This window comes from Capra hircus, chromosome 8, assembly GCF_001704415.2.
Source record: "Capra hircus breed San Clemente chromosome 8, ASM170441v1, whole genome shotgun sequence".
In the NCBI taxonomy this organism is placed as follows: Eukaryota; Metazoa; Chordata; class Mammalia; order Artiodactyla; family Bovidae; genus Capra; species Capra hircus.
This window is the reverse complement of record NC_030815.1, coordinates 6,707,633-6,732,467: the sequence shown is the minus strand read 5'-3', so window position 1 is coordinate 6,732,467 and position 24,835 is coordinate 6,707,633. Positions and strand designations below refer to the sequence as shown.

At 38.5% G+C, this 24,835-nt stretch overlaps 1 protein-coding gene across 1 annotated transcript in view; it reads left to right on the top strand.

Annotated features, from left to right (window-relative positions):
* HPGD (hydroxyprostaglandin dehydrogenase 15-(NAD)) overlaps nucleotides 1–24,835 on the top strand; it is a 35,229-nt gene that overhangs the window by 2,987 nt on the left and 7,407 nt on the right. Inside the window, exons 3-5 of the mRNA XM_018051829.1 lie at nucleotides 182–288; nucleotides 10,479–10,575; nucleotides 24,653–24,729. Of these exons, the coding sequence (XP_017907318.1) occupies nucleotides 182–288; nucleotides 10,479–10,575; nucleotides 24,653–24,729 (281 nt within the window). The remainder of the gene's footprint in view (nucleotides 1–181; nucleotides 289–10,478; nucleotides 10,576–24,652; nucleotides 24,730–24,835) is intronic.

Genomic DNA, 24,835 nt, shown 5'->3' with positions numbered 1-24,835 from the left:
ATTCTGATTGATGGTGCTGGCTTCCAAACCACACTGAGAAGCAAAGCAATAAGCCACAGTCTAAGACTGTAATTTTCACCAGAAGACTGCAGAAGTTGAAACATCATTTCAGGGCATACACTGTGATAAATGTGTCTGGGCAAAGTAAGAACGGATCTATAACGTCTTCTTTTTTTACTAGATACTTTTAGGAAAGTTGTAGACCACTTTGGAAAGCTGGACATCTTGGTCAATAATGCTGGAGTGAATAATGAGAAGAACTGGGAAAAAACTCTGCAGATTAATTTGGTAAGCTGTCTAAACCATGTTCATTCTCTACAATTATTTCATAAAAGGATGTCTTAAAAGGAAAAAAGAGTTTTTTTCATGGAAACAATATAATGACCTACAATTTAGAAAAAGAGAATTTACAAAAAGCTAGGGGAAAAAGCACTTCCTTTCACAAATAGGAAGACATTTGAGATTTTCAATTATGAAAATAAATCTGTCTTAAAATATTAAAGGAAATAGGAAAAAAAATCATTTATTGAATAACTTAATAGTTGTCAAGCTATGATCTTCAGCCAAACTAGCCTGCCACCTGTTTTTGTATGACCGGCAAGCTACAAATGGGCTTTACATGTTTTAATAGTTGAAAAAATAGTAAGAAAAGAAGAAAAAAATGAAATGTATAAATATATGAAATTCCAATTTCAGTGTCTGTAAAGCCTTATTGGCACACAGCCAAGGTCGTTTATTTACATGTTGTCTCTGGCTACTTTTCTGCTACAACAATAGAGCTGCATAATTGTGACAGTGGTCCTGTGATACACAATGCCTAAAATGTTTACCATTTGAATTTTTTCAGAAAAAAATCTTTCCAATTTCTGCCTTACATTATTTATTTAAAAACTAAATTTAGTTCCAGGACTGCAATAGAAAACAAGGCTAAAGTGATCATTGTACTTTGTAATAATTAAGATTTTTATTATTAATGTCAGTGTGTACGTGTGTGCGTGCATATATGTGTGTCATTTCTACAATGTTTGATGATTATTTAATTCTTTCTTGAATTGTGAAAATGTAGAATTAGGAAATAAAATTTGTTTTCTGCATTGTATTACAAGCTTACTGATTATCCCATTTTATAAACACATGACATAAACCATTGGGGTTTAGAAGTACTGAAGCTTTAGCTAAAGCCAGATGTCACAGCTGGGCTGGGCATGGGGTCACCATGCCCTTGGTAATTTCTTTTATTTGGTAATCTTTTTTATTAGTCTTGCAAAGCAAGCATGTGTCAAGTGCAGAGGGGCTACGGTGTGTATATAAACACATAGGGAGTGCTCCCTACTTCACCATATCCAACTTCTTAAAAACAAGTACCATGTGATGTTTTTCTTTGTTCTTCTCTCAGTAATCAACACGATATCCTGAAGATAGTGCTTAGTCAATAAATATTTTACTTGAATTGACATTCTCATGAGTAATGACTTAACTGTAACAACTTGATAGAATTGATGAGAATTACCCTAACTCACAAAAAAAGGTAATCTGTGAGCACTACTTTTTTTAAGGTACAGAGTTGCACCCCAAGCTTGACAGATACCTAAAATCCTTTGACCCAGATCAAACACCCTCCTTCTAGTTCTATCTAAAATTTGTCTCAAGCATTCCTGGGTATCGTATTTCAAAATAACTTTAAAAGGTGTTTGTCAAGTGTCTCTCAAAATGTTTCTGATGTGTGTGTATATGTTTAGAGACCTCACAACTGCTGTTTCTGAGTTGAGACAACTCTTTGATTTTCTTCTACTTTACACAAATAGTATAGATAAGTAAAATGAAATATTTTCATTCTGTGAACCATAGTTACATCTCTTGGCTAAATCTTACTTTATTACGGTATATCAATGTCTAATGCCATTGACTTTGCTTAGTTAACACCTAATTTAATTTTATATTCCTGTCTCTGTTATGAATGATAAGATCTTATCATTTTCTGAAAATATTTCTATTTGATTTGGCTGTCAGTTATTCCTTTGCTTGCTTTATCTCCTTCATTTTTCTGTTTCTGAATAGAATGTAGTTATATCTCAAATGACAGTTGTCAATTTGCCTACCTCTTTCAGTCATCCTGTCAGTTTTAATTCTGCATAAATGGCTGGTGATCATAATTAATCGACTGTTGACTTTTTAAAGTTGTAACCCTATTGCAACCTGGGATTTTTTATTTGTTTTCTATTTCCATATATAAAATTGGCATCCATGTTTTCTTTTGATTCTCATTTACCTAGGCATACTTTTTTCTGTTTCTTTATTTTGAAAATGAAAATATCCTTTTATGTTAATTTTATCTCTTGCTAACAGTATAATTAAAATCTTATTTTTCAAATCACATCCTAGAACTTTTTATATTTGTGAATTTAAGCCACTCATATTTATTTTTACTCTTCTGTTAGGATTTATTCCTTTTGCTTTAGTTCATACTTCATGTTCACTAAATTTTCTTTTTGTCTATGTTCTGTTTCCATGCTTATCTTAAATTCCATTGGATAGCCTTAATTTTCTTTGGCTGGTAAGAAAATAGTACATTTTATGTGTACTTTTTGGTGGTTATCCCTGACTGATTATGAACCATACTTCAGTATATCCTTTAGTTGCCAGACTTAAAAAAATATTGTTTTTGAACATGCAACCAATTGGAAACTTCAGGAATTTAAAGAAGATATGTTTTTATGAACTTATGCTACTCTCTGAAACCACATAAACTGACCAGATTTTTTTAATTGAGCTATACTAATAAAAAAAATACACAACAGTTCTTTCCCTTGTGTATCACTATTATTTTCGTTTCCTCAGTAAAACTCCAGACATTTTATAGATAGAGGTCCCTAGGATGTAAGTTTTCCATATTCAGTTCATTCATAATGGGTAACTACTGTGTCTTTTCTCTGAGAAATCAGCTGTCAGAAAACATGTGCAATGATTAGAGTTAATATAAAGAAACATGAAAATAGTGAAGAGAGATCACAGGGGGAATAGGTTGGAGTCTAGTGATCTGTTTTCATCCAGCAGAGCGGGCATGTTTGCTTTATTTTAATAAATACACAGGTGAATAAACATCTGCTCCAAGCTGGGAAGTTCTTGCATTATCTTCAAATAGAGAATTCTGGAAGATGGGAATTTTATTTGTCCCCTTTGGTTATAGCTCACTCTCCAGGATTCTTCCTCACTGAAACTCAACTGGCCTTTACTTTGCTTTGAACTCTGCTGACAGAGGCCACTCCTTAGCTTAACTCTAGAGACTGATGACATTTGTTTAATGTTACAGAAAGAGAACAAGCTATAACCTTTGTCACCCATATATAACTTAAAAACAAGTTCCTTCACTGCTACCTACAATACTCATTGCAAGAGTAGATTAGAGTCTGACTAATCATTGTCCTCCTAGCTGGATTACCTCTGGTAGTAGAATGCAAATATTTGTGTGTGGTTTGTGTATAATGTTTTTTTTCAATTCTGCTCTGGATATAATTTGCTTCCTTGAATTATACAGTTTCGTGTCTGGTCTTTTCCATGTTTTTCTATGTTCTTGTCCATGTCAGAGAGTCACCAGTTAGTTAAAGAACCTCACCACATATCATTCCCTCTTCTGAAAGCTTATATAACATAACTTATCCTCATAGGGCTTATCGGTTTTTGAAATTTTGTTAGAATTATTTTGATACGTGTACAACTTATGCTTATATGCTGTAAGTTCTTTCAAGGCAGAACATTTTTGCTTTGCATGCTTAGTAGATGTTCAATTAAAATGTATTAGAAAAATAAACTGCTATCCTGTGATATTTTGCAGACATGGATATTCGTTTTAGTGTTTCAGTACGATGTTTGGATGGTTTCCTATTACATCAGTGTTGCAAACAGTATCGTCTATCCTTCCACTTTTATTCCTTACCAAATTTATCCCTTCTTTATTCTTCAGACAGTGGTTCTCACCGTGTGTCCCACACAAGAGCTCCAGGAAACCTCTTCCCAGTCTTTTTTCCCCATGAGACTTCTCTGTCCTTCCTTTTCAGTCTGAAATCAGCCACACGAGCCTTATTTGTAGCTGCTCAGACTCACAAGGAACATTCAGGAAAGAAATACTTTTTACATAACTATCGGTTGGTCTGGCCATTGAGCAGAGGTACACTTGACTTTGAATACTGATAAAGTTATTTGGTAATGTATTTATTTCACTACTTGAAACTTTAATAAACCTAAATAACTCATTCACACTCGGGTGGGACTTACGACTTAATTTGGACATATGACTAACTTGTATTGACTCCATTAGTATATTCAAATAAAAATTAAATAAAATTGATGGCTATCACTGGGGATTCTTTAAAAGGATTTGTTCTGTACCTGAATTTAAAATTCGTGAACTTTTGGGACTTCCCTGATGGTCCAATAGGTAAGCATCCATGCTCCCAATACAGGGGGCCCGAGTTTAATCCCTGGTCTGGGAACTGGAGCCCACATGCCATAACTAAGACCCAGCACAGCCGAAGAAATAAATAAAAGTAAAATAAATAAAATGTTTTTGAATTTTTATTTCATTTTTCTGATTTTGTATTTCCCAGATTGGAAAAAGATGAAAATAATCCTTTTACCTCTAAGGTTGGTTAAGCTTCAATAAAGCATAATTTGTATGAAGTCACATTGTCTTCATTCCCACCATCCCATTTCTAAATGAGGTAGACTTTTCTGCTCTACTCTGCCTCTAATGAAGAGTTGAGGAAACAGATAGAAACACTGTTGTCAAGCATACTCCTTTTTCTTGGCTCCCAAGCATGCTGATTACAACTTAAATTAATAACTACTTTCTGTTATTGCAACTCTATCATACCTAAAGACCCTATAGAACTATTTTAGTTAGTTAGGCAAGGCTTCCTGAATTATAAGTAGCTTCTGCAAGGGGGAACACAATCATATTTACCCCCTAAATAAGCAGAAATGTTGAAAGATTGAACATGGAAGAAAAAAAAGATGAAAATAGATTTCAGAAAAAGATTATCATCTCTATTAGTTTCCCTTGAAAACTGACTGGAGGAAAAACAAGAACCTAAAAGGTAGAGTTTTATGATTATATGACAGAATTTTTTATAATTGCTTTAGTTACTATGTAGCACAAGAATCATAAATAAACTGAAAACAACTCCAGAGTGGAGGGAACTGGGATAAAGGAAATAACAGATTAGAAAATTTCAGTAGTAAACACACACACACACACACAAATATAAATAGAACATATATACATATATGTGTGTGTATGGTGCTCTGTTGTGTCTGACTCTTTGCGACTCCATGGTTCTTCTGTCTAGGGAATTCTCCAGACAAGAATACTGGAGTGGGTAGCCATTTTCTTCTCCAGGGATCTTCCCAACCTGGCAATCAAACCCAGGTCTTCTGCATTGAAGACAGATTCTTCTTTACTGTCTGAGCCACCAGGGAAGCCCATGCTCTCCTCCACGGAATCTTCCTAAGCCAGGGATTAAACCCATGTCTCCTGGGTCTTCTGCGTTGTAGGTGGTTTTTTTTTCTGCTGAGCCCCCAGAGAATCCTGTCTATACATATTTGTGTGTATAAGAGAAGACATGATGCTTAATGAGAGGAGCTAAGTTCATTTATGCATTTATCTTTATTACTAGAGAATCATTTCCAGGATAGGGGAATTTATGAGAGTGATTTTTAAGTTACAGAATGCCTTAATTCATGAAAAAAACTACTTTAAGATTTGGAATACTAAACAATTGTAATTTCAGTATACATATAAAAATTCTCTCATAACCAAAAATATTGAGTAAGCCTGTGTTCATTAGATTATTTTGTCAATAGTCAAGTTTTTATTTATTCTCACTATGTAAAATTAGGGCTTCCCTGGTGGCTCAGTCGGTAAAGAATCCACCTGCAATGCTGGAGACCTGGGTTCGATCCCTGGGTTGGGAAGATCCTGTGGAGGTCATGGCAGCCCACTCCAGTATTCTTGCCTGGAGAATTCCCATGGACAGAGAACCAGGCTGGCTGCAGTCCATGGGCTTGCAAAGAGTCGGACACAACTGAGTGACTAACCACACGTAAAATTAGACATTGAATTTTCCTTAATATATGATCTGGGATGTGGAAGAGATTGTCATAGTAAAGGAAAAGAGGTGAAAATATCATATATGTCCAGCTAAAACATTAGAGATTTTTTCTTGTAGATTTATTTGAAGAATACTTTCATTTGAAAAAGTACTCATTTCTTAACCTGATAATAGATAGCATGACAATTATTTTTCCTCCTCAATCAAAAAAAAACCAGGAAATAAATATAGCTTTTAAAAAAATTGGAAACATTCCTCAATCTTCTATCTGGCTGTATCATGTAGATGTTGAAAACCCAAAACAGGTGTCAGCAAAGCTGTAAATACCTGAGAATAAAAGAGTAGTGCCAATACGCATAAACAGAAATCCTGTTCAGACATGCAGAGACCTGGACAGAAACACACAGAATCTGACTTCAGTAATTCCAGTCATGTACATTTTTTAATCCTTCTTGTATAAACCACTGAAGGTGTTTTTTTTTTTTCCTTTTAAAAGGGAATCGTGCAAGTTTTATTCAATCTCCCTGAGTTTGCTTAATATCACACTGATACATGGCTTGAATCTTCAGTTTACTTCTTTGTGTTAAAACTACTGTTAGGTATAGAGGCAACTCTGAATGCTTGTCAAGAAAACTCCAAAAGGAATTTTTAAAATAAAAAGAAGGTAACCATCAATATATGCCCTCAGGTTCAGGCTCGTTATCTCATTCTCTGTTATATTGTTTTCTTTCCAGTATTGTAAAAAATGAAAGTCATAAAAATTAAGATGTCAAAAGGAAATTTTCTATTAAAAGTCTGAGTTGGAAGGGAGAGGCGTTCTTAATTCTAAAAGGGAATGCTGCTGCTGCTGCTGCTGCTGCTGCTGCTGCTGCTGCTAAGTCGTGTCAGTCCTGTCCGACTCTGTGCGACCCCACAGATGGCAGCCCACCGGGCTCCCCCGTCCCTGGGATTCTCCAGGCAAGAACACTGGAGTGGGTTGCCATTTCCTTCTCCAATGCATGAAAGTGAAAAGTGAAAGGGAAGTCGCTCAGTCATGTCTGACTCAGCGACCCCATGGACTGCAGCCCACCAGGCTCCTCCGTCCATGGGATTTTTCAGGCAAGAGTACTGGAGTGGGGTGCCATCGCCTTCTCCGAAAAGGGAATGTACGGTTTCAAATACGTTGCATGTCACAAGTTGCTTTTGATAGTGGTTAGTTCCTATTTATTTACTTTTGCTTGTGCTGGGTTTTTGTAGCTGCACTCAGGCTTTCTCTAGTTGTGGAGAGCAGGGGCTATCTCAGGTTATAATGCACAGGCTTCTCTTGTCATGGAGCACAGGCTCAGTAGTTGTGGCACATGGGTTTAGTTGCTCTGTGGCGTGTGGGATCTTTCAGGACCAGGAGTCAGACCAGTGTCTTCTGCACTACAAGGCAGATTCTTAACCACTGGACCACCATAGAAGTGCCAATTCATTCTTAAATGTTAGAATAATACCGAAAAGGTGCCTATATGTGGGTGTCAGTAATAAAACAGAATTAGCTATCAAAAAGGTAGCTGGAAGAATGATGAACAAAATTAAGTGGTTTAATTACTGAAGACCATGTGTCCAGGGAACAATAATCCCCCACTCAGTCTAGGTGAAACAGCTATGTGATCTCACAGGACACCGAGTTCAGGGCTGCTTGATGCTACAGCTCTGTGATATCATCAGGACAGTCCCTGTCATCTTTCCCATCTGCCGTCCTTCATGGTGGTTCCCTCTTAACGATGCTGTCTCTATAACTTCATTCCAGCATTGTTGCTCAGTCACTCAGTCATGTCCAGCTCTTTGCCACCTCGTGGACTACAGCATGGCAGGCTTCCCTGTCTGTCACCAACTTCCAGAGTTTGCTCAAACTCATGTTCATTGAGTCGGTGATGCCATCCAATCATCTCATCTTCTGTCACTCCCTTCTCCTCCTGCCTACAGTCTTTCCCAGCATCAGGATTTTTTCCAATTAGTTGGTTCTTTGCATCAAGTGGCCAAAGTATTGGAGCTTCAGCTTCAGCATCAGTCCTTCCGATGAATATCCAGAACTGATTTTCGTTAGGACTAACTGGTTTGATCTCTTTTCAATCCAAGGGATTCTCAAGAGTCTTCTCCAACACCACAGTTCAAAAGCATCAATTCTTCAGTACTCAGCCTTCTTTATGTTCCAACTCTCACATCCATACATGACTACTGGAAAAGGTCAGTTTTCATTCTAATCCCAAAGAAAGGCAATGCCAAAGAATGTTCAAACTACCACACAGTTGCACTCATTTCACATGCTAGCAAAGTAAGGCTCAAAATTCTCCAAGCCAGGCTTCAATAGTACGTAAACCATGAACTTCCAGATGTTCAAGCTGGATTTAGAAAAGGCAGAGAAACCAGAGATCAAACTGCCAACATCCTTTGGATCATAGAAAAAGCAAGAGAGTTCCAGAAAAACATCTGCTTCTGGTTTATTGACTATGCCAAAGTCTTTGACTGTGTAGATCACAATAAACTGTGGAAAATTCTGAAAGAGATGGGAATACCAGAACACCTGACCTGTCTCTTGAGAAATCTGTATGCAGGTCAACAAACAACAGTTAGAACCAAACTTGGAACAACAGACTGGTTCCAAATCGAGAAAGGAGTATGTCAAGGCTGTATATTGTCACCCTACTTATTTAACTGATATTCAGAGTACATCATGAGAAATGCCAGGCTAAATGACGCACAAGTTGGAATCAAGATTGCTGGCAGAAATATCAATAACCTCAGATATGCAGATGACACCACCCTTATGGCAGAAAGTGAAGAAGAACTAAAGAGCCTCTTGATGGAAGTGAAAGAGGAGAGTGAAAAAGTTGGCTTAAAACTCAACATTCAGAATACTAAGATCTTAGCATCTGGTCCCATTACTTCACGGCAAATAGATGGGGAAAAAATGGAAGCTGTGAGAGACTTTCTTTTTGGGGGCTCCAAAACCACTGCAGATGGTGACTGCAACCATGAAATTAAAAAACACTTGCTCCTTGGAAGAAAAGCTATGACCATTCTGGATACATATTGGAAAGCAGAGACGTTACTTTGCTGACAAAGGTTCATCTAGTCAAAGCTATGGTTTTTTCAGTAGTTATGTATGAATGGAGAGTTGGACTGTAAAGAAAGCTGAGCACTGAAGAATTGATATTTTTGAACTGTGGTGTTGGAAAAGACTCTTGAGAGTCCCTTGGACTGCAAGGAGATCCAACCAGTCCATCCTAAAGAAAATCAGTCCTGAGTATTCATTGGAAAGACTGATGCTGAAGCTGAAACTCCATTACTTTGGCCACCTGATGCTAAGAACTGACTCATTGGAAAGACCCTGATGCTGGGAAAGATAGAAGGCGGGAGGAGAAGGGGATGACAGGGGCTGAGATGGTTGGATGGCATCACTGACTGGATGGACATGAGTTTGAGCAAGCTCTGGGTATTGGTGATGGACAGGGAAGCCTTCTGTACTGCATTCCACGAGGTTGCAAAGAGTCAGACATGACTGAGCAACTGAACTGAACCTTTGTTGGCAAAATAATATCTCCGCTTTTCTAAGTAATGTCCCTGCCATTCCCTGCATACAAAGCAATGAAAAGGGAGTAATGCAATCATTTGGGTTTCTTAAGAGCACTGAAAATTTTCTCTGTAGCATACTCTTTCATCACCCTCCCCAATCTGGACCCGACTTGCAGCTGACTCCTTCTCTGGTCTTACTGGCTGGGAAATGGGTCACTTTCATCTCCTAAACCAGTCACAGGCAAGGGGAATGGGATTTCTGTGACTCAATTAGATTAACCACTGTCAGCACTAAAGCAAGGGAGATCACCTTCCTTTGTATTACATGAAGAAGTAAATACCAATGCAAAAAAGAAGGAAATGAGAACTGTACAGGCAATCAAGGGTATCCACTATGATATATTCCAAGAGGCAAGAGAATGAAACACAGCAGATAGATAGAATACTTGGGCAAGAGAACTATGGGCTAAACAGGGTGAATAAATTTTGTATCCAGTATTTAGAAGAGAAAAAGAATATATAGAATTCTTGAAGGTGCTGTGAATTAACGAAAGTTAATAAGATACTTTTGCAATATAACATTTGTCATAAAATCTCAGAAATTGGGCAACTATGAAATTTTGCAGAAATGTGATGAGCTCTACAAGTTTAGGCAAACAAAAGAGTTAATGACTAACTTAAAACAAAAACACAGCCATTTCATAACCTTTCATTGATAACTTTTGCAGGAATCTCCATCAGTGTCTGAGATAGCAATAGAAACGTTGGGTTGTGACTATATCATAAAATATAATGATTCTGTTGCTTTTCCTATTTCTGCCCCTGGACTAGGTTTCTGTGATCAGTGGAACCTACCTGGGCTTGGATTACATGAGCAAGCAAAATGGAGGTGAAGGTGGTATCATTATTAATATGTCCTCTTTAGCAGGTAAGGACAATTATGATGTCAATAATGATTTCTTATTGGTCATTTGGACTACAGAATATCTCTTCAAAGTGCACTAATTACCAACTCAGGTTTGAGATAGCAACTTGGTTTACTTTTCTTTTTACTGGTTCTATGGGATTTTCTGTTTCATAATATCAAAAGTTTGAACTCAAAGTTTCTTTCTTTTGTTTTAAATTGTGACTTTAAAGTTACCTAATGCAGTACTGCTTTCAAGAAACATGTTGTTGTTGTTCAGTCATTAAGTCCTATCTGACTCTTTCAAACCCAAGGACTGTAGCACACCAGACTCCTCTGACCTCCACTGTCTTCCAGAGTTTGCTCTAATTCATGTCCATTGAGTCAGTGAAGCTATCTAACCATTTCATTCTCTGCTGCCCCCTTCTCCCTTTGCCTTCAATCTTTTCCAGCATCAAGGTCTTTTCCAATGAGTTGTCTTTGTATCAGGTGGCCAGAGTATTAGAGTTTCAGCTTCAGCAGCAATCCTTGCAATGAAATTTCAGGCTTGATTTCCTTTAGGATCCACTGGATTGGTCTCCTTGCAGTCCAAGGGACTCTCAAGAGTCTTCTCCAGCACAAGGTGGAGAAGATCTTTTTCTCCAGAAAAAGGCGAAAGCATGGGCAATACTTAAAAGACATATTTGATCCTAGAGAGGGCTGAAGTTTAGATTCTCAGAGACTGGAATCCTAATTCAACAACATCAATTCTTTGGCACTCGGCCTTCTTTATGTTATAATTCTTACATACAAACATGACTACTGACAAACCTATAGCTTTGACTATACATATATATTTTCCTAGCATTGCTATTTGTCAAAGGTTATTGTGAGATTCCTAAACAGTAAAGTTTGTCAAAACACCTTTGATGAACTGAAAAGGACTAAAATGAAGTTAAGGTATCTCTACTCATGTGTGATGGTACTAACAGTGTATAATTTTAAAATATGGCGTATATAGTTAGTTGGGATGTGCTATAGGGGAAACCAAACTTTATCTCTTTTTCGGTGTCTCTAGCCCAGTGCGAGAATTAAATTGACATAAGGTGGATCAACAGAGGAGCAAAGTATACAGGTTCTCACATGTCCACGAGAGCCCCCATGGGAAAACGAAGATCCAAAGAAATGGTGAGACCTCAGTGTTTGTAAACTAGGTTGAATGAAGCGAGGCATTTGTGGGAAAGTAACTAAAATATATGAGGAGACTCAAGAAAGATAAGAGTTATTTTAACAAGATCTGTATAGATGTCTCTTCTTGACACCAGTCTCTGATGATAAAGTTTCCTTCCTCCTGGGACTGGGACAGCGTCTTTTGCATGGAAGTTCTGTGTCCTGTTTTCAGGAAGAAAAGAGAGATTAAAGTGTTCCCTTGCACCTGCTGTTTTACAAGTGCCTTTAGCTCAAAAGTCACCCTTATGCCCAGGTGACATATTTTGAGATGCCATACTCCACCTCCTTCCAGTGCTAAACTTCTTTCATAAATAGACCCAAACGGGTAGTGGCTTAAATATAGCATAAACTTGTTCGCCACTCATGGATCAACATAGGGCAGGATGCTCGCTGCAGGAAATCTTTTCTGTAGGCAACCTTTTGGGAAACCAGCCTGGCTGAAGCTGGGAGTCTGGGAAATGCAGGCTAGTTGTGTGCCTAGCCTGCACACAATGATCAGCAGAGAGCTGATCATTCTTTCCACAATATGCCATTCAAACTGTGTTTTATTCAGGGCTATGTGACTTGTGATCAGCTGATATCATTTTGCTTGGTATAAGCCATAAACCTTTAGGGTTTCCCAGGTGGCACAGTGATAAAGAACCCACTGCCAATGCAGGAAACGCTAGAGATGCAGGTTTGATCCCTGGGTTGGGAAGATACCCTGTAGTAAGAAATGGCAACCCACTCCAATATTATTGCCTGGAGAATTCCATGGACAGAGGAGCCTGGTAAGCTACAGTCCATGGGATTACAGAGTCGAGCACAACTAAGCACAACACAAGCAGCAGCTATAATCCTTATGGCAGGAACTTTTGGAGCAAAAGATTTCACTTTGAAAATTCTAGGAAAATCATCATGAATGGTTCTTGAATAGTTCAAGTGGAGTCATGAAATTTTATAAACCTGACCAATATTGACACCAAGTCTAAACTATCTGTGTTCAAAAACAATGAGACTTTCTTCAGTCATCAGATTGGTTTCAGTTATTGTGGTACTGGCAGAATCAATGTGCCCACTTCCTGTTCTCCACCCCTCAGCTCCAGTAACATTGCAAGCATCAGCATTAGAGGTGCCTGTGATTATGTACATGTCTGAGGCTCTGCGTTTTTCTCATTCCATTGGGAATCATTGTCAGATAGTGCTTAAACCACTGTGAACTTCACCCGAGTAGAAATGTAGACATCTCCTTTCAGTTCAGTTCAGTTCAGTCACTCAGTCGTGTCCGGCTCTTTGCGACCCCATGAATCACAGCACGCCAGGCCTCCCTGTCTATCACCATCTCCCGGAGTTCACTCAGACTCACGTCCATCGAGTCTGTGATGCCATCCAGCCATCTCATCCTCTGTCATCCCCTTCTCCTCCTGCCCCCAATCCCTCCCAGCATCAGAGTCTTTCCAATGAATCAACTCTTCACATGAGGTGGCCAAAGTACTGGAGTTTCAGCTTCAGCATCATTCCTTCCAAAGAAATCCCAGGGCTGATCTCCTTCAGAATGGACTGGTTGGATCTCCTTGCAGTCCAAGGGACTCTCAAGAGTCTTCTCCAACACCACAGTTCAAAAGCATCAATTCTTCAGTGCTCAGCTTTCTTCACAGTCCAACTCGCACATCCATACATGACCACAGGAAAAACCATAGCCTTGACTGGACAGACCTTTGTTGGCAAAGTAATGTCTCTGCTTTTCAATATGCTGTCTAGGTTGATCATAACTTTCCTTCCAAGGAGTAAGCGTCTTATAATTTCATGGCTGCAGTCACCATCTGCAGTGATTTTGGAGCCCCAAAAAATAAAGTCTGACACTGTTTCCACTGTTTCCCCATCTATTTCCCATGAAGTGATGGGACCAAAGGTTCTCAAAAATAAACTAGCATTTCATTTTCTGGGTTGCTTCAAGACAAAAATGACATCTCTAGAGTTATTATAGATGTAGTTATATAAACTGTTCAGGGTAATCTGGTTAGTTTTCCTAATCTGACATCTACTTACAAATTATAATACTTCAAGTCCAAGAAAAAGGTGAAAGCATGGGAAATACTTAAAAGACATATTTGATCCAAGACAGGGCTGAAGATTAGATTCTCAGAGACTGGAATCCTAAAGGGAAATTGTCAAAGCTAAATCTATGCACCTTTGAAATAAAATCCTAAGAAAAATATATAAATGATTGGAAAATTAAGAAAAATGTTTAATAGTTTATTAAAATATAAACATGGAAAAGAACCTATGGAGGCAATCAAAAGGTAATTCCGTGAATTCCCTCTTAAAGTTAAGAGGTCTCATAACACTTTGAGAACCATGAATGCCATATAGTGGGGGACCCTTGACCTTGTATCATTGGAGGCACTGATTTCAGTCTCAAGAGGACTAGAAGCCCTCAGTGTTGAATCAATATAGGATTCTCTGGGAGAGATTCTATAGCAGAAGAGGCTCAATTTCCCCCAAGAGCATGAATAGAGAAATACAATGTAGTACTGCCTCGTATCCAGTGAAATTATTTAAACATGTAACAGCAATTAACTTTAACTGAGCACTCACCATTCACAGGATACTATTTTAAATACTATGGACACCTTGTGCTGTGCTTAGTCACTCAGTCATGTCCAACTCTTTGTGACTCCATGGATGGTAGCCCACCAGGCTCCTCTGTCCATGGGGATTCTCCAGGTAAGCATACTGGAGTGGGTTGCCATGCCCTTCTCCAGGGGATCTTCCCAACCCAGGGATCAAACCTAGGTCTCCCACATTGCAGGTGAATTCTCTGCCGACTAAGCCACCAGGGAAGTCCTTATCTCATTTAATTTTCTCAACAGCCCTGTGCAGTAATTTCTATAATATCCATCTTGAAGATAAGGGAGCCTAGTCTGGAGAGCGTAATAAGTATCTTGCACAACCTTACATGCAAGGAAGCTGGGGAGTTGGAATTCTCATAACAGCAGCCTGATAGGAGATCCCCTATGCCTTGACCACAAGATTTTCTATCTCTTCGTCTATGAGTTTGTTAAATCTGTGTCTGTTTCCATGTCTATCTTAGCCTAACTATAAAGAAAGAGAAACTGAAGTCCTGTAACTTAATTAAGCCAGTGTGATGTTCCAGTATATTCAGGACTCCTGGGCACTATTTTAATCTCAGGACTACTTACTCAACCTTCAGTGAAAGCTTAAGCTTTTGCCCTGTTTGACACACACAGAGTAAAGCCCTGGAACCATGTGGGGAGATTACCAATGTCACAAGTCAAAACATGCCAAACAGAAGAGCAGTTTAGATGTCCCCTCACCTTAGATGTCCACTCGCCTTTCTTGGCTAAGAGCTTGGTTTGTCACACTTCCCATCCTGAGTGTTAATTAGCTCTTCTTCATTATCCCAGAGTTAATATTGGGAACCATGCGTGAATCTTTTGCTAGTCATGTAGATAAAGCAATGAATGGATAGAAATTCAATGAGGAGACCATTCTGGCTTTGAGTTACTTTCTGACACTCTTACAATCTAGTGAAAATCAGAGCAATCCAAAATGATTCTCCCTCTGATATTCCTCCTGATAGGCAGGGTAATTCCACTGATGATGGTTCATTAGTTCATCTCTGTCCATTACACTTGACTGGGTACCTTCATAATGCCCATCCTCCACACCTGCAACATCTAACACCATTTCCTTGTTGCCTCTGGCCCATCTGGGCAACCCCTGCTAGCTCTCCTCTGACCCTTGGCTTTGACACTGAGGTTCTCTCATCTCAGAAAGAATATTAAAATGTACTGTTTTGTGTCTTATCCACTCATTATGAGCCTCTGATCTTCCCTTAATGAAATCAGTTTGGTAAAAATACAAGATTTTGTAATAGTATAGCAGAAAATAAATTGTGGCTATCTCACATCTTCACTCTTTCCTCAGGAATAATATCAAAAATTTTGTACCCTTGAAGTCAGAGCATGTTGGCAGACGCCAGATGACCAAAAAAGGTCTTTGGGAATTACCAGAGTCAAAGTTTTGTTTGTTTGTTTGTTTGTTTTTACTTCTCAGCTTATATGAGATATAACTGACAAATGAAATCATAGGAAAACTAGTTCTAGCGCTTCCTTCCTGTGTTTTCTGGATGTTCTTTCCCTATAGACCTTTCCTCTTTTCCCCTACTGCTCTCTCTGTTGAAGGAATAATGGTTACTCTTCAGTCCAACCAGAGTCCATCCCATGATCTCGTGCCCAGATCCAGTGGAATCATTTAGTGTCATAGAAAAACCTCAAGTTGACACACTGGTTTGGGCAGAGGAGTTAATGAGTAATGACCACTGACGCAGACAGAGTATCAGATGCAATTAATAAGTTTAACAAACAGAGGAGTAGTTACAGTAGAGAGTGATTCTTTGCTGTGTTGAGGGAAGGGTGTCTCCAGTCTGGAGCCAGGGAAGTTGTTCCAATCTCTGTTAACCACATAGACTCTTCTGGATGAGCTTTTGTCTATAAATGTAATATATAAACCTGCACTCAGTTTGCCACATTCATCCTTAATTATTAAGCAAGAAAAAGTTGAACAACAGAGAAGAGCAAAGTCTGGTTTAATGCAGATAATCAAACAGCTCTGCTCCCATAAGACATCCCATATATGTGTGCGTGAGTGCTCAGTCGTGTCTGACTCTTTGTGACCCCGTGGACTGAGCCTGCCAGGCTCCTCTGTCCATGGGATTCTCCAGGCAAGAATACTGGAGTGGGTTGCCATTGCCTTCTCCAGAGGATCTTCCCAACCCAGGGATCAAACTCATGCCTCCTGCATTGGGAGGTGGGTCTTTACTAATGAGCCATCTGGGAAGCCCAAGACATCCAATAGGAGTCAAGTATGCTTCTTTATACTTAGTTACTCAAATAGTGGGAAAAGAGGAGAAGTCGTCATAGGAAAAGGAGTCTGCCCACCAAACCTGTTCCCAGCTGCTTAGCTGCTGCAAAATTGGTGTTTGCTGCAGGTGATCTATGTGCTTCAGAAATAAGGCGTTCAGTGGCATTTTGTGAGTGACACTGTGAAGGTCATATCCCTGAATTGAAAACATTAAGAGTCCTGTGAAAATATTTGGATATCCCAGAATTTTTTGTAGTTGAATACCAGCCCAGTGACATACTCATTTGAGCTATGTCATATCTAGAACAATATAATTTGTTGTGTTACAGTAAAAGTGCTAAGGTTACCACTTTAAATGACACATTCAAGTTAACCAAACATGCTGAACATCTACAGAAAGGAAGTTATATGTCAGGAGCTGGATGTCAGTGTCTATTGTAAGTTTGCAGCACTAAATATTGGGTTGGCCAAAAATGTTCATTTGGGTTTTTCTGTCACATCTTACAGAAAAACCCAAATAAACTTTTTTTGGCCAACCCATTAGTTATCATGGCATAGATGAAGCAGAAACATAATAAGCAGTGAAAGTCTTTAAGACTCATGTGGCCTGAAGAGAAGCATTTGGGCTGCAATGTCACAACAGACCAGAAATGTCAGGTTATCACATGGTACAACCCTCTGTAACTCTTCTTGCTTTAAAGAAGGGGGACTAACATATTTAGCAAGTTCCAGGCATTGTGATAAACCATTGGCTGTATGATGTTACATTTAACTTTCACAGTTCCCTACAATAGAAGTCTGTTTAATTATCTCCAATTTATAGTTGAACAACTCATCTTGAACAAGTTGCATAACTTGGGTAAAGTGGTGAGAATTAGTTAAGAAAGCAATGGACATGAGTTTGAGCAAACTTAGGGAGACAATGAAGGACAGAGAAGCTTGGCATGCTGCAGTCTCGCAGAACTGGACATGACTTAGAGACTGAACAGCAATGATTTAGTGTATCTTGTACAATGGATGACTCTGCATTATCTGAAGCTTCATTGGTCCAAAGAGCCACCTCCCTCCTTTAGTACCAAAGAACATTCTCATGGTGCCATTTTGCTGTCTTATGACTTAAAATTACTAAGAAGACACACACTAGAATAAGGCAGTACGAAAGGTCAAATATTTTATTGGCCTTTGAGAAATGGAGAAAAAATTTAGCATTTCCTAGCCGTGTTGGGGGTTAGGAAGACTGTTAAGGAAATGAATAGTCTTTCAGAATTCAATATGAGAGATATTACCTTTGTTTAGAGGTAAATTCTACTCTGGGGAAGGTCCTGCCATTATGATGCCAGTCCTTGGCCCCAACTTTGAGGAACAGGCCCCTAAAGTTTGCACAGGGACATTCTTTGAGTGGTTAAAAAAAGCTCATCTTGGTTTCCTCTAAACCCAGCATAGGCAATAACTGAACTTTTAGGAAGGGGTATTTTGATGGGATATTAGGGGCAACTTTCTGAGAATTAACAATCCCTGGAAAGTGCTACTGAAGTTACCTATTGGAAAGATTTTTGTTACGAAGATGTAGTCGTTTTGTGAAAATTTAAGCCACTTTTTACATCACGGCACATTTCAAAGCATAATTTGTTAATGGCAGGCATGAGACTGAGAGGGGAAAAAGCAGCATCAGATAAGGTGTTCTACTGTGTGAAAGATCATATAATGAAGACATCCACCAGTTACTTCAGTTAGCTTTCTGCATAAACACAGATAAATGCATTCTCGCTAGTTCTCTCTTCCCCCTCTATTAGAGAAGTGGTGGTCAAATGCAGAGAGATAGGTAGACAGTGTGAGATGGGTAGAAACTGTGAAGAGTTCCAATTCCTGCTTTTGGGCACAGCTGCTGAGCCCAAGTTTATCACGCAAAGAAATCAGTAAGTTTAGACTCTCAATTTACTTTCCTAAGTCGAATTTCTTTAACACTTCTGTGTAGTTTATTTTACATGGTTTCTATCCACTTAAAAGCAAGTATGTTCACAGATTCAGTAAAATTGCCATCTGAGCGTATTTCAGTTTTTTGCACCAAAACTTTTTGAGCTTTTTACTGTCAGTGAAATGTAGATATTGAAGCTATCTTTTGTAAATATGGGTAGAAAGAATGTTAAAGGTCGAAGAACTAATGGAAATGGAAATGATATTTTATCTTTCTGAATGACTTTATTCTTTAATTGCATGTTTAATTTTCAAGTATTTAAACGGGTTTTGATAGTTATCCCACCAGTTTGTATCATTTTGTGTCATTATCCTGAGCGGTTGTAGAAAATATTTCTCTGTTTCATGAGTAGAATGTCTCGCTCTGTTGATATTATTTCTCTTAATCTCAGTTATGACAGACATAAACCTGCTACTAATTAGACGTGTTCTATTTTGGAGAGAGCCATTTTGCAATTCTTTAAGTAAACTTGCACAGTGCTGGGCCTAGAATAAATAAGCATTAAAAGTTACCTCCTAACTTTTTTATAATTTAAGGCATCTATTTTTAAGCACAATTGAGGATTCCCCACAACGTCCAACAAAATGACATTTCTTTAGAGACCATTCTCTCCTGGTCACAATCCTTGTTTTGTTATTCTTAAATCCTTTAACATGAAGACAATAGAATTTCTCTGTGCCTATGGGAATTAATTTGCAAGATTTTAAAATATCTAAATTCATTCCAGCAACTGCGCCTGCAGTCATTATACTGGCAGAATTCCCTGTGAAGTCAGATGGGGTCATCTGGCTGGTTGAATATCAAAGTTCTACCCTACCCCTGCACAAGGGGCCCTCCGGTTTGGTTTACACATTTCAACAGAGCATATTTTAAATACTACTTCATTATCCTTTGTATTTAAAGTTGCTGAATACATAGTTCTTAAATGAAGACACTCTGTAAAGACTTTCGAATTGGGATTAGCAACAGTCCGCAGTTGGCCAAGGGTTAGAAACCAAATCGAGTTAGGATGCTGTACCAGATTTGTGGCATTTTTAGTATAAAAGATACATTTTCATAAAAAGGTACACTGTGGATAAACAGGTAAACTAATTAATAAAACAAGACTTTGAGATGTTTCATCTTAAGAAAAATGTTCAATTTGCATTTATAGAAAAATAACAGCAAATGATAGGTAGAGCTTATTATGTGGTACGCACAGTTTTAAGTATTTTGTGTAAATTAGCTCATTTAAGACGCACAATAGCTACTATTACTCCTCAAGTTCACACAAGGAAAACACCACGATATCCAGAAGTAACCCCTCCAAAGGTAGAGCTCACTGTGGTAGATTCAGAATTTGAGATCAGCTAGTCTGGCACCCCAGATCCAAACTCCTGTAATTCCTCTCAACAAATTCAATTAAAAGGACATTTTTAAATGGTTAAATAATATAAGAGACGGCATTCTGGTCAAATGGTGATCCTCCCCTTGGTTTTATACATTTTTAACTAACAATTTAAAACATGTTTTCATTCTATTTGGCACCTAATTGGTACCAAACACATATTTCTAAAGTGAATTCACTCCTATAAAAGCTTTTGAATTAGCACACACTGTGTTTTAAGGGAAGAAAACTAATGGGAAGTCTCAAGACAGAGGAAGAGATCCTGGCTGGAAATGTGGAATTTAAATTTAAAAATCATGTGTGTTTCTGTGAGAGGGAGAGAATGAAAGAGACATTGAGAGAATGAACTGCATCCACAAGACTGGATAAAGTCACATAGGGAAAGAGTGTGCATGGAAAGAGAGGGGACTTCTTTGGTGGCTCAGTGAGTGGTAAAGCATCTTCCTGCCAATGCAGGGCACACGGGTTTGACCTCTGGCCTAGGAAGAATCCCACATGCCTTGGAGCAGCTAAGCTGTGCACCACAACTTTTGAGCCATGCTCTAGAGCCCAGGAGCGGCAACCGTAGAGCTCACGCACCTAGATCCAATGTTCTGCAACAAGAGAAGATACTGCAGTGAGAAGCCTGCACACTAGATGGTAGCTCCCACTCTCTGAGTCTAGAGAAAGCCCACGCAGCAAGGAAGACCCAGGACAGCCAAAGATAAATAAATAAATTATTTAAAAAGGCAGAGAGGGCCAAGGTCAGCTCTTGGGTCCTCCAGCCTATTCCTGGGTCTGGTTGAGGAGGAGGAGGAGCTGCTAGCAAGGGTAAGCTGGAAGGACACCAGCGAAAGGAGGGAAGTATTTCAAGGAGAGCTTAACTCACTGTGTTTGTTGCGGCTGAGGAAAGTGTCCAGCAAGATGAAGGCTTAGCCTTAGCAGACATAGGTCACTGGCAACCTCCACAAGATCTGTTTGACTGGACTGGTCAGATGAAAGCCTGATTAAGGTGAACTATGAGCTATGCAGAGGTAGCTGGAGAAAGAGGTGAAACCAAGAGGGCTACTATTTTTATTTATTTTTTTAAGTTTGAATTTTTTTTTTGTTCATCATGGATTTTCTGGCACCAGCTTTTAATTTTTATTTACTTTTGGGTGACAGCTACAATTTTTAGATGAGAGATTTTGAGACTTGTTAATATCTCAAAGAAAAGAGATTCTCTTTTGATTCTGCACTTGATAAAAGTAACCAATGTTGGCTTCTTAAAATATTTCCATCTTTAATTTCTATGACACGATGATTAACTTGTTTTCTTCCTACCTCCACTGGTTCATCCTCCTCTACCACAGAGGGTTTCCATGTATGGTTGTGCAGGTTATAAACTGCAGGAACTCTGTGAGGCACAATTTCTACAAACTACCATGTGAGTGGTGATCCCAGAGTCATATTGCACACACCCTGAACAATTCTCTGTGCTGACCCTAATTTCTAGCCTCAGAACAGATTTTTATCTGAAGCATGTGGAAACCATATATGAGTATATGCTAATACTGTGAGTCTAAGGTCAGTAACAGAGTATGGCTAACCAACACTGAAGTTGATTGCAACAGAAATAATGTTTATACTTGGATCGTGAGATCCAAGAGAAAATGTTGGATTTCTGAAACATTTCAACCTCAGTTAAAGTCATTGTCATAAAAACAAAAACACTTTTCTCTCTCCCTTTAGCCTTCCTTTCCAAAGCAGCAAACTTACAGAGAAAGAGCAAATGTCTACATTGAAAGTTAGTTGGCAAGCTGGGGACAAAATCCTGTAGGATCTTTAGCTATTCAAAATGTAAGAAGCAATAGTTAAAATCTGCATGTAGTGGGGAGATAAAGAAAAACTATTTAACTAAATTAACTACAACTTGCCTAAATAAAATAATTGAAAAAATAGAATTTTCTTTCTTTTATCATCCTCCAAACTGAGTATATCTATCAAAAGAGCAAGGTATATGCAATTGATAGGTATATCCTTACAGTGTAATACTACTCAGAAAAAGAAAGAGAAATGACTTATTGATAGACGTTACAACATAGGATGAATCCCATAAGAATTATCCTGAAAGAATCCAGATAGAAAAGTTTATGTTGTGTGCTTATATTTATATAAACTTCTAAAAGAGGCAAACTAATCTATCGTGACACAGAACAGATCAGTGGTTGCTTAGAGGGGAGGGAAGGCAGAAGGAAGGGATGACTGAGTACGCACAAGGAAACTTTGGGGGGATGTTTGTGTTCGTATCTTGATTGTGGTCATGGTTTCGTGAGTGTCGATGTATGTCAAAGCTTATCAAACCACACACTTTAAATATGTGCCCGTTTATTTTATGCCAGTTATACCACCCAGCTGTAAAAATATCTTAAAAGGATGTTTGGTTTTTGAATGTCTGAAAAGGATTTATGCAGCCTTTGATCTAATACCAGAAAGTGAAAGCAGAGCAAGAGGAAACATTTTGCAGGATCATAGTGAAAATATCACTGGAACGCTAGGGGAGTTTCAAGACCAAGCGCCACTTTAAAGATGCAGACAAATTCTGATTGCATCTCCAATATACCTTTAAAGGAAAGTGCGTTTATTCCGCAGCTTGCTTCTTAGAAGCAACACAACAACATTAGATCTCCTTCACTGCTGGGACACTTTGAGCTAGTTTGGGTTCAGAAGTTCATTGCTCCCACATATGTAACAGAAATTCATTCCACCTTCATCTTTGACAACATCTGTGAACAGTGTCCTTCTGGGTTTTGTGCTGTCAACCAGCTCATCTCTGATTCAGCTTCACTCTGCATTTCCTGCAGTCTGTGAACACCACCTTCAACCATTGCCTTGGCCTCATAACAGTGAAGGAGACGATAGAACAGTAACTAACTTATAAGAACAGGAAGCAGCAGTGTCTGGCTGTACCTGTTTATTTGCTTTATCTTGATCTCTTAATACACCTGTATACCTAATACATCTGTGAAAGAATCATTAATTCTTTCTTGTTGACTGACACTGAAGACCTTAATTAACTTGCACATGTTACTGAACAAAAACAAAATGAAAAGGAGAACCACATGTTCCATGCTTTGAGATCACTGGGTGGATGCACTCTGTGTGATCTACCATCCCAGGGATTTAAACTGCTCTTGAGCAAACACACTTCATAAATTAAGACCTGGCAGGCACCCAGGAAGTGGTTAAGGTTCACTGAACTTTGGCATAACCGGCTCACGATCCATCCGTAGTGTTCTCTGACTAGTTAGCTGGGTGGAGGTGAGCACATCTCAGCAGAATCATTTAGTAGTTTAGCATGATATTTGATAGTAATAACATTATAGAATCAGGGATTGCTGCTTCCTGATTTGGAGAAGGCACAAATTTTTAAAATGATAGAGCATGTTAACACAGGAAGTTAAAAGCCAAGATGGAAAAATGGCTGTAATGAAAAGTTTCACTGTTGATTGAGATAGAGAATTGACAATTAGGAGAAATAAAAGTGAACTTGCTTACAAAGCAGAAACAGACTCACAGATATAGAGCACGAACTTAAGGTTGCTCAGGGGAAGGATGGGAGAAGGGACAGTTAGGGAATTTGTGATGGACATGTACATACTGCTATATTTGAAATGGATAACCAACAAGGACCTACTGTCTCCCCCCAAAACCCCTCCCATCCAGGGGAGTTTGGGGAAGAATGGATACACGTATATATGTATGGCTGAGACTGTTCTCCTGAAACTGTCACAACATTGTTAATTGGCTATACTCCCATTAAACAGAAAAAAAAAAAAAGCTTGATAGTACAAATATCTACAGTAAAGTTTGTTTTTCTTGATTCATTTCTTTGGGTGGGAGGTGCTGTTGGGCTGGGAAGTAGGCAAGAAAAGATACTATATATGCTACAATACTACCTTTTCCTGGACTGTGAATTTAATTATATATTTGAAGAGTTACTATTGCATGTCTATGGAAAATTAAGCCAACTGTAAAATTGCTTGAATTCTGTTGTTGAGTATGTAATTATGAGAGGAAATAAAATAGGATCAAATATTTTTGTTTCTGGTTTTCTTTTCCTAAGTCATGGAATGAGAAGATATAGGCATCTGCTACCTCAGAATCAAAAGAAGTTAATTTTTAATTTTCTTCAACACTTAGAGGCATCTTTCAGGGCAGGGCAGAGAAATGCTGACCAACCTAAAATGAAGACAAATAAAACCCTCCAAATCCTGCTTAAGCTATCTAAATTCCTTCAGCCTTTAAAAATGTAAAATATACACTTTTAAAAAATCCAGGCTTAAAAACTGAAAATTAGATAATAACTTGCTGGATTTCAAAATGATTCTTTTGGTGTTTTAGATAAGGTCAACTTTTCTTGACTTTGTCAAGGAGGCAGATAAACTTTTATATCACCCTTGCCTGTATCCCTAGGCTGTAACTTACCAACTGTAAATTCAGAACAATAGAGCAGAGGTCATGCTAGAAATATATGATGCTAGGACCAGTGACTTTTACAAAGTTGTCCAGTGATGACCTTAGAGTATTTCCTAAGATCAATCTTAAAATGGAACACGCACAGATTATGTATTTTCATAGCAATTGTTGCGGTTTGTCTGCTTTTTTAAAATAAAATTGTTTTGGTTTTTATTTGTCTGTTTCAGGGCTCATGCCTGTTGCACAGCAGCCTGTTTATTGTGCTTCAAAACATGGCATAATCGGATTCACACGCTCGGCAGCGGTGAGAACACAGCCACAATATCTCTCTTTCTCTTTCTGGGCAAACGTGACAGATGAGCTCTATAAAGTAGAGGGGAACAGAGTTAAAATTCAGTACATTTATGGAC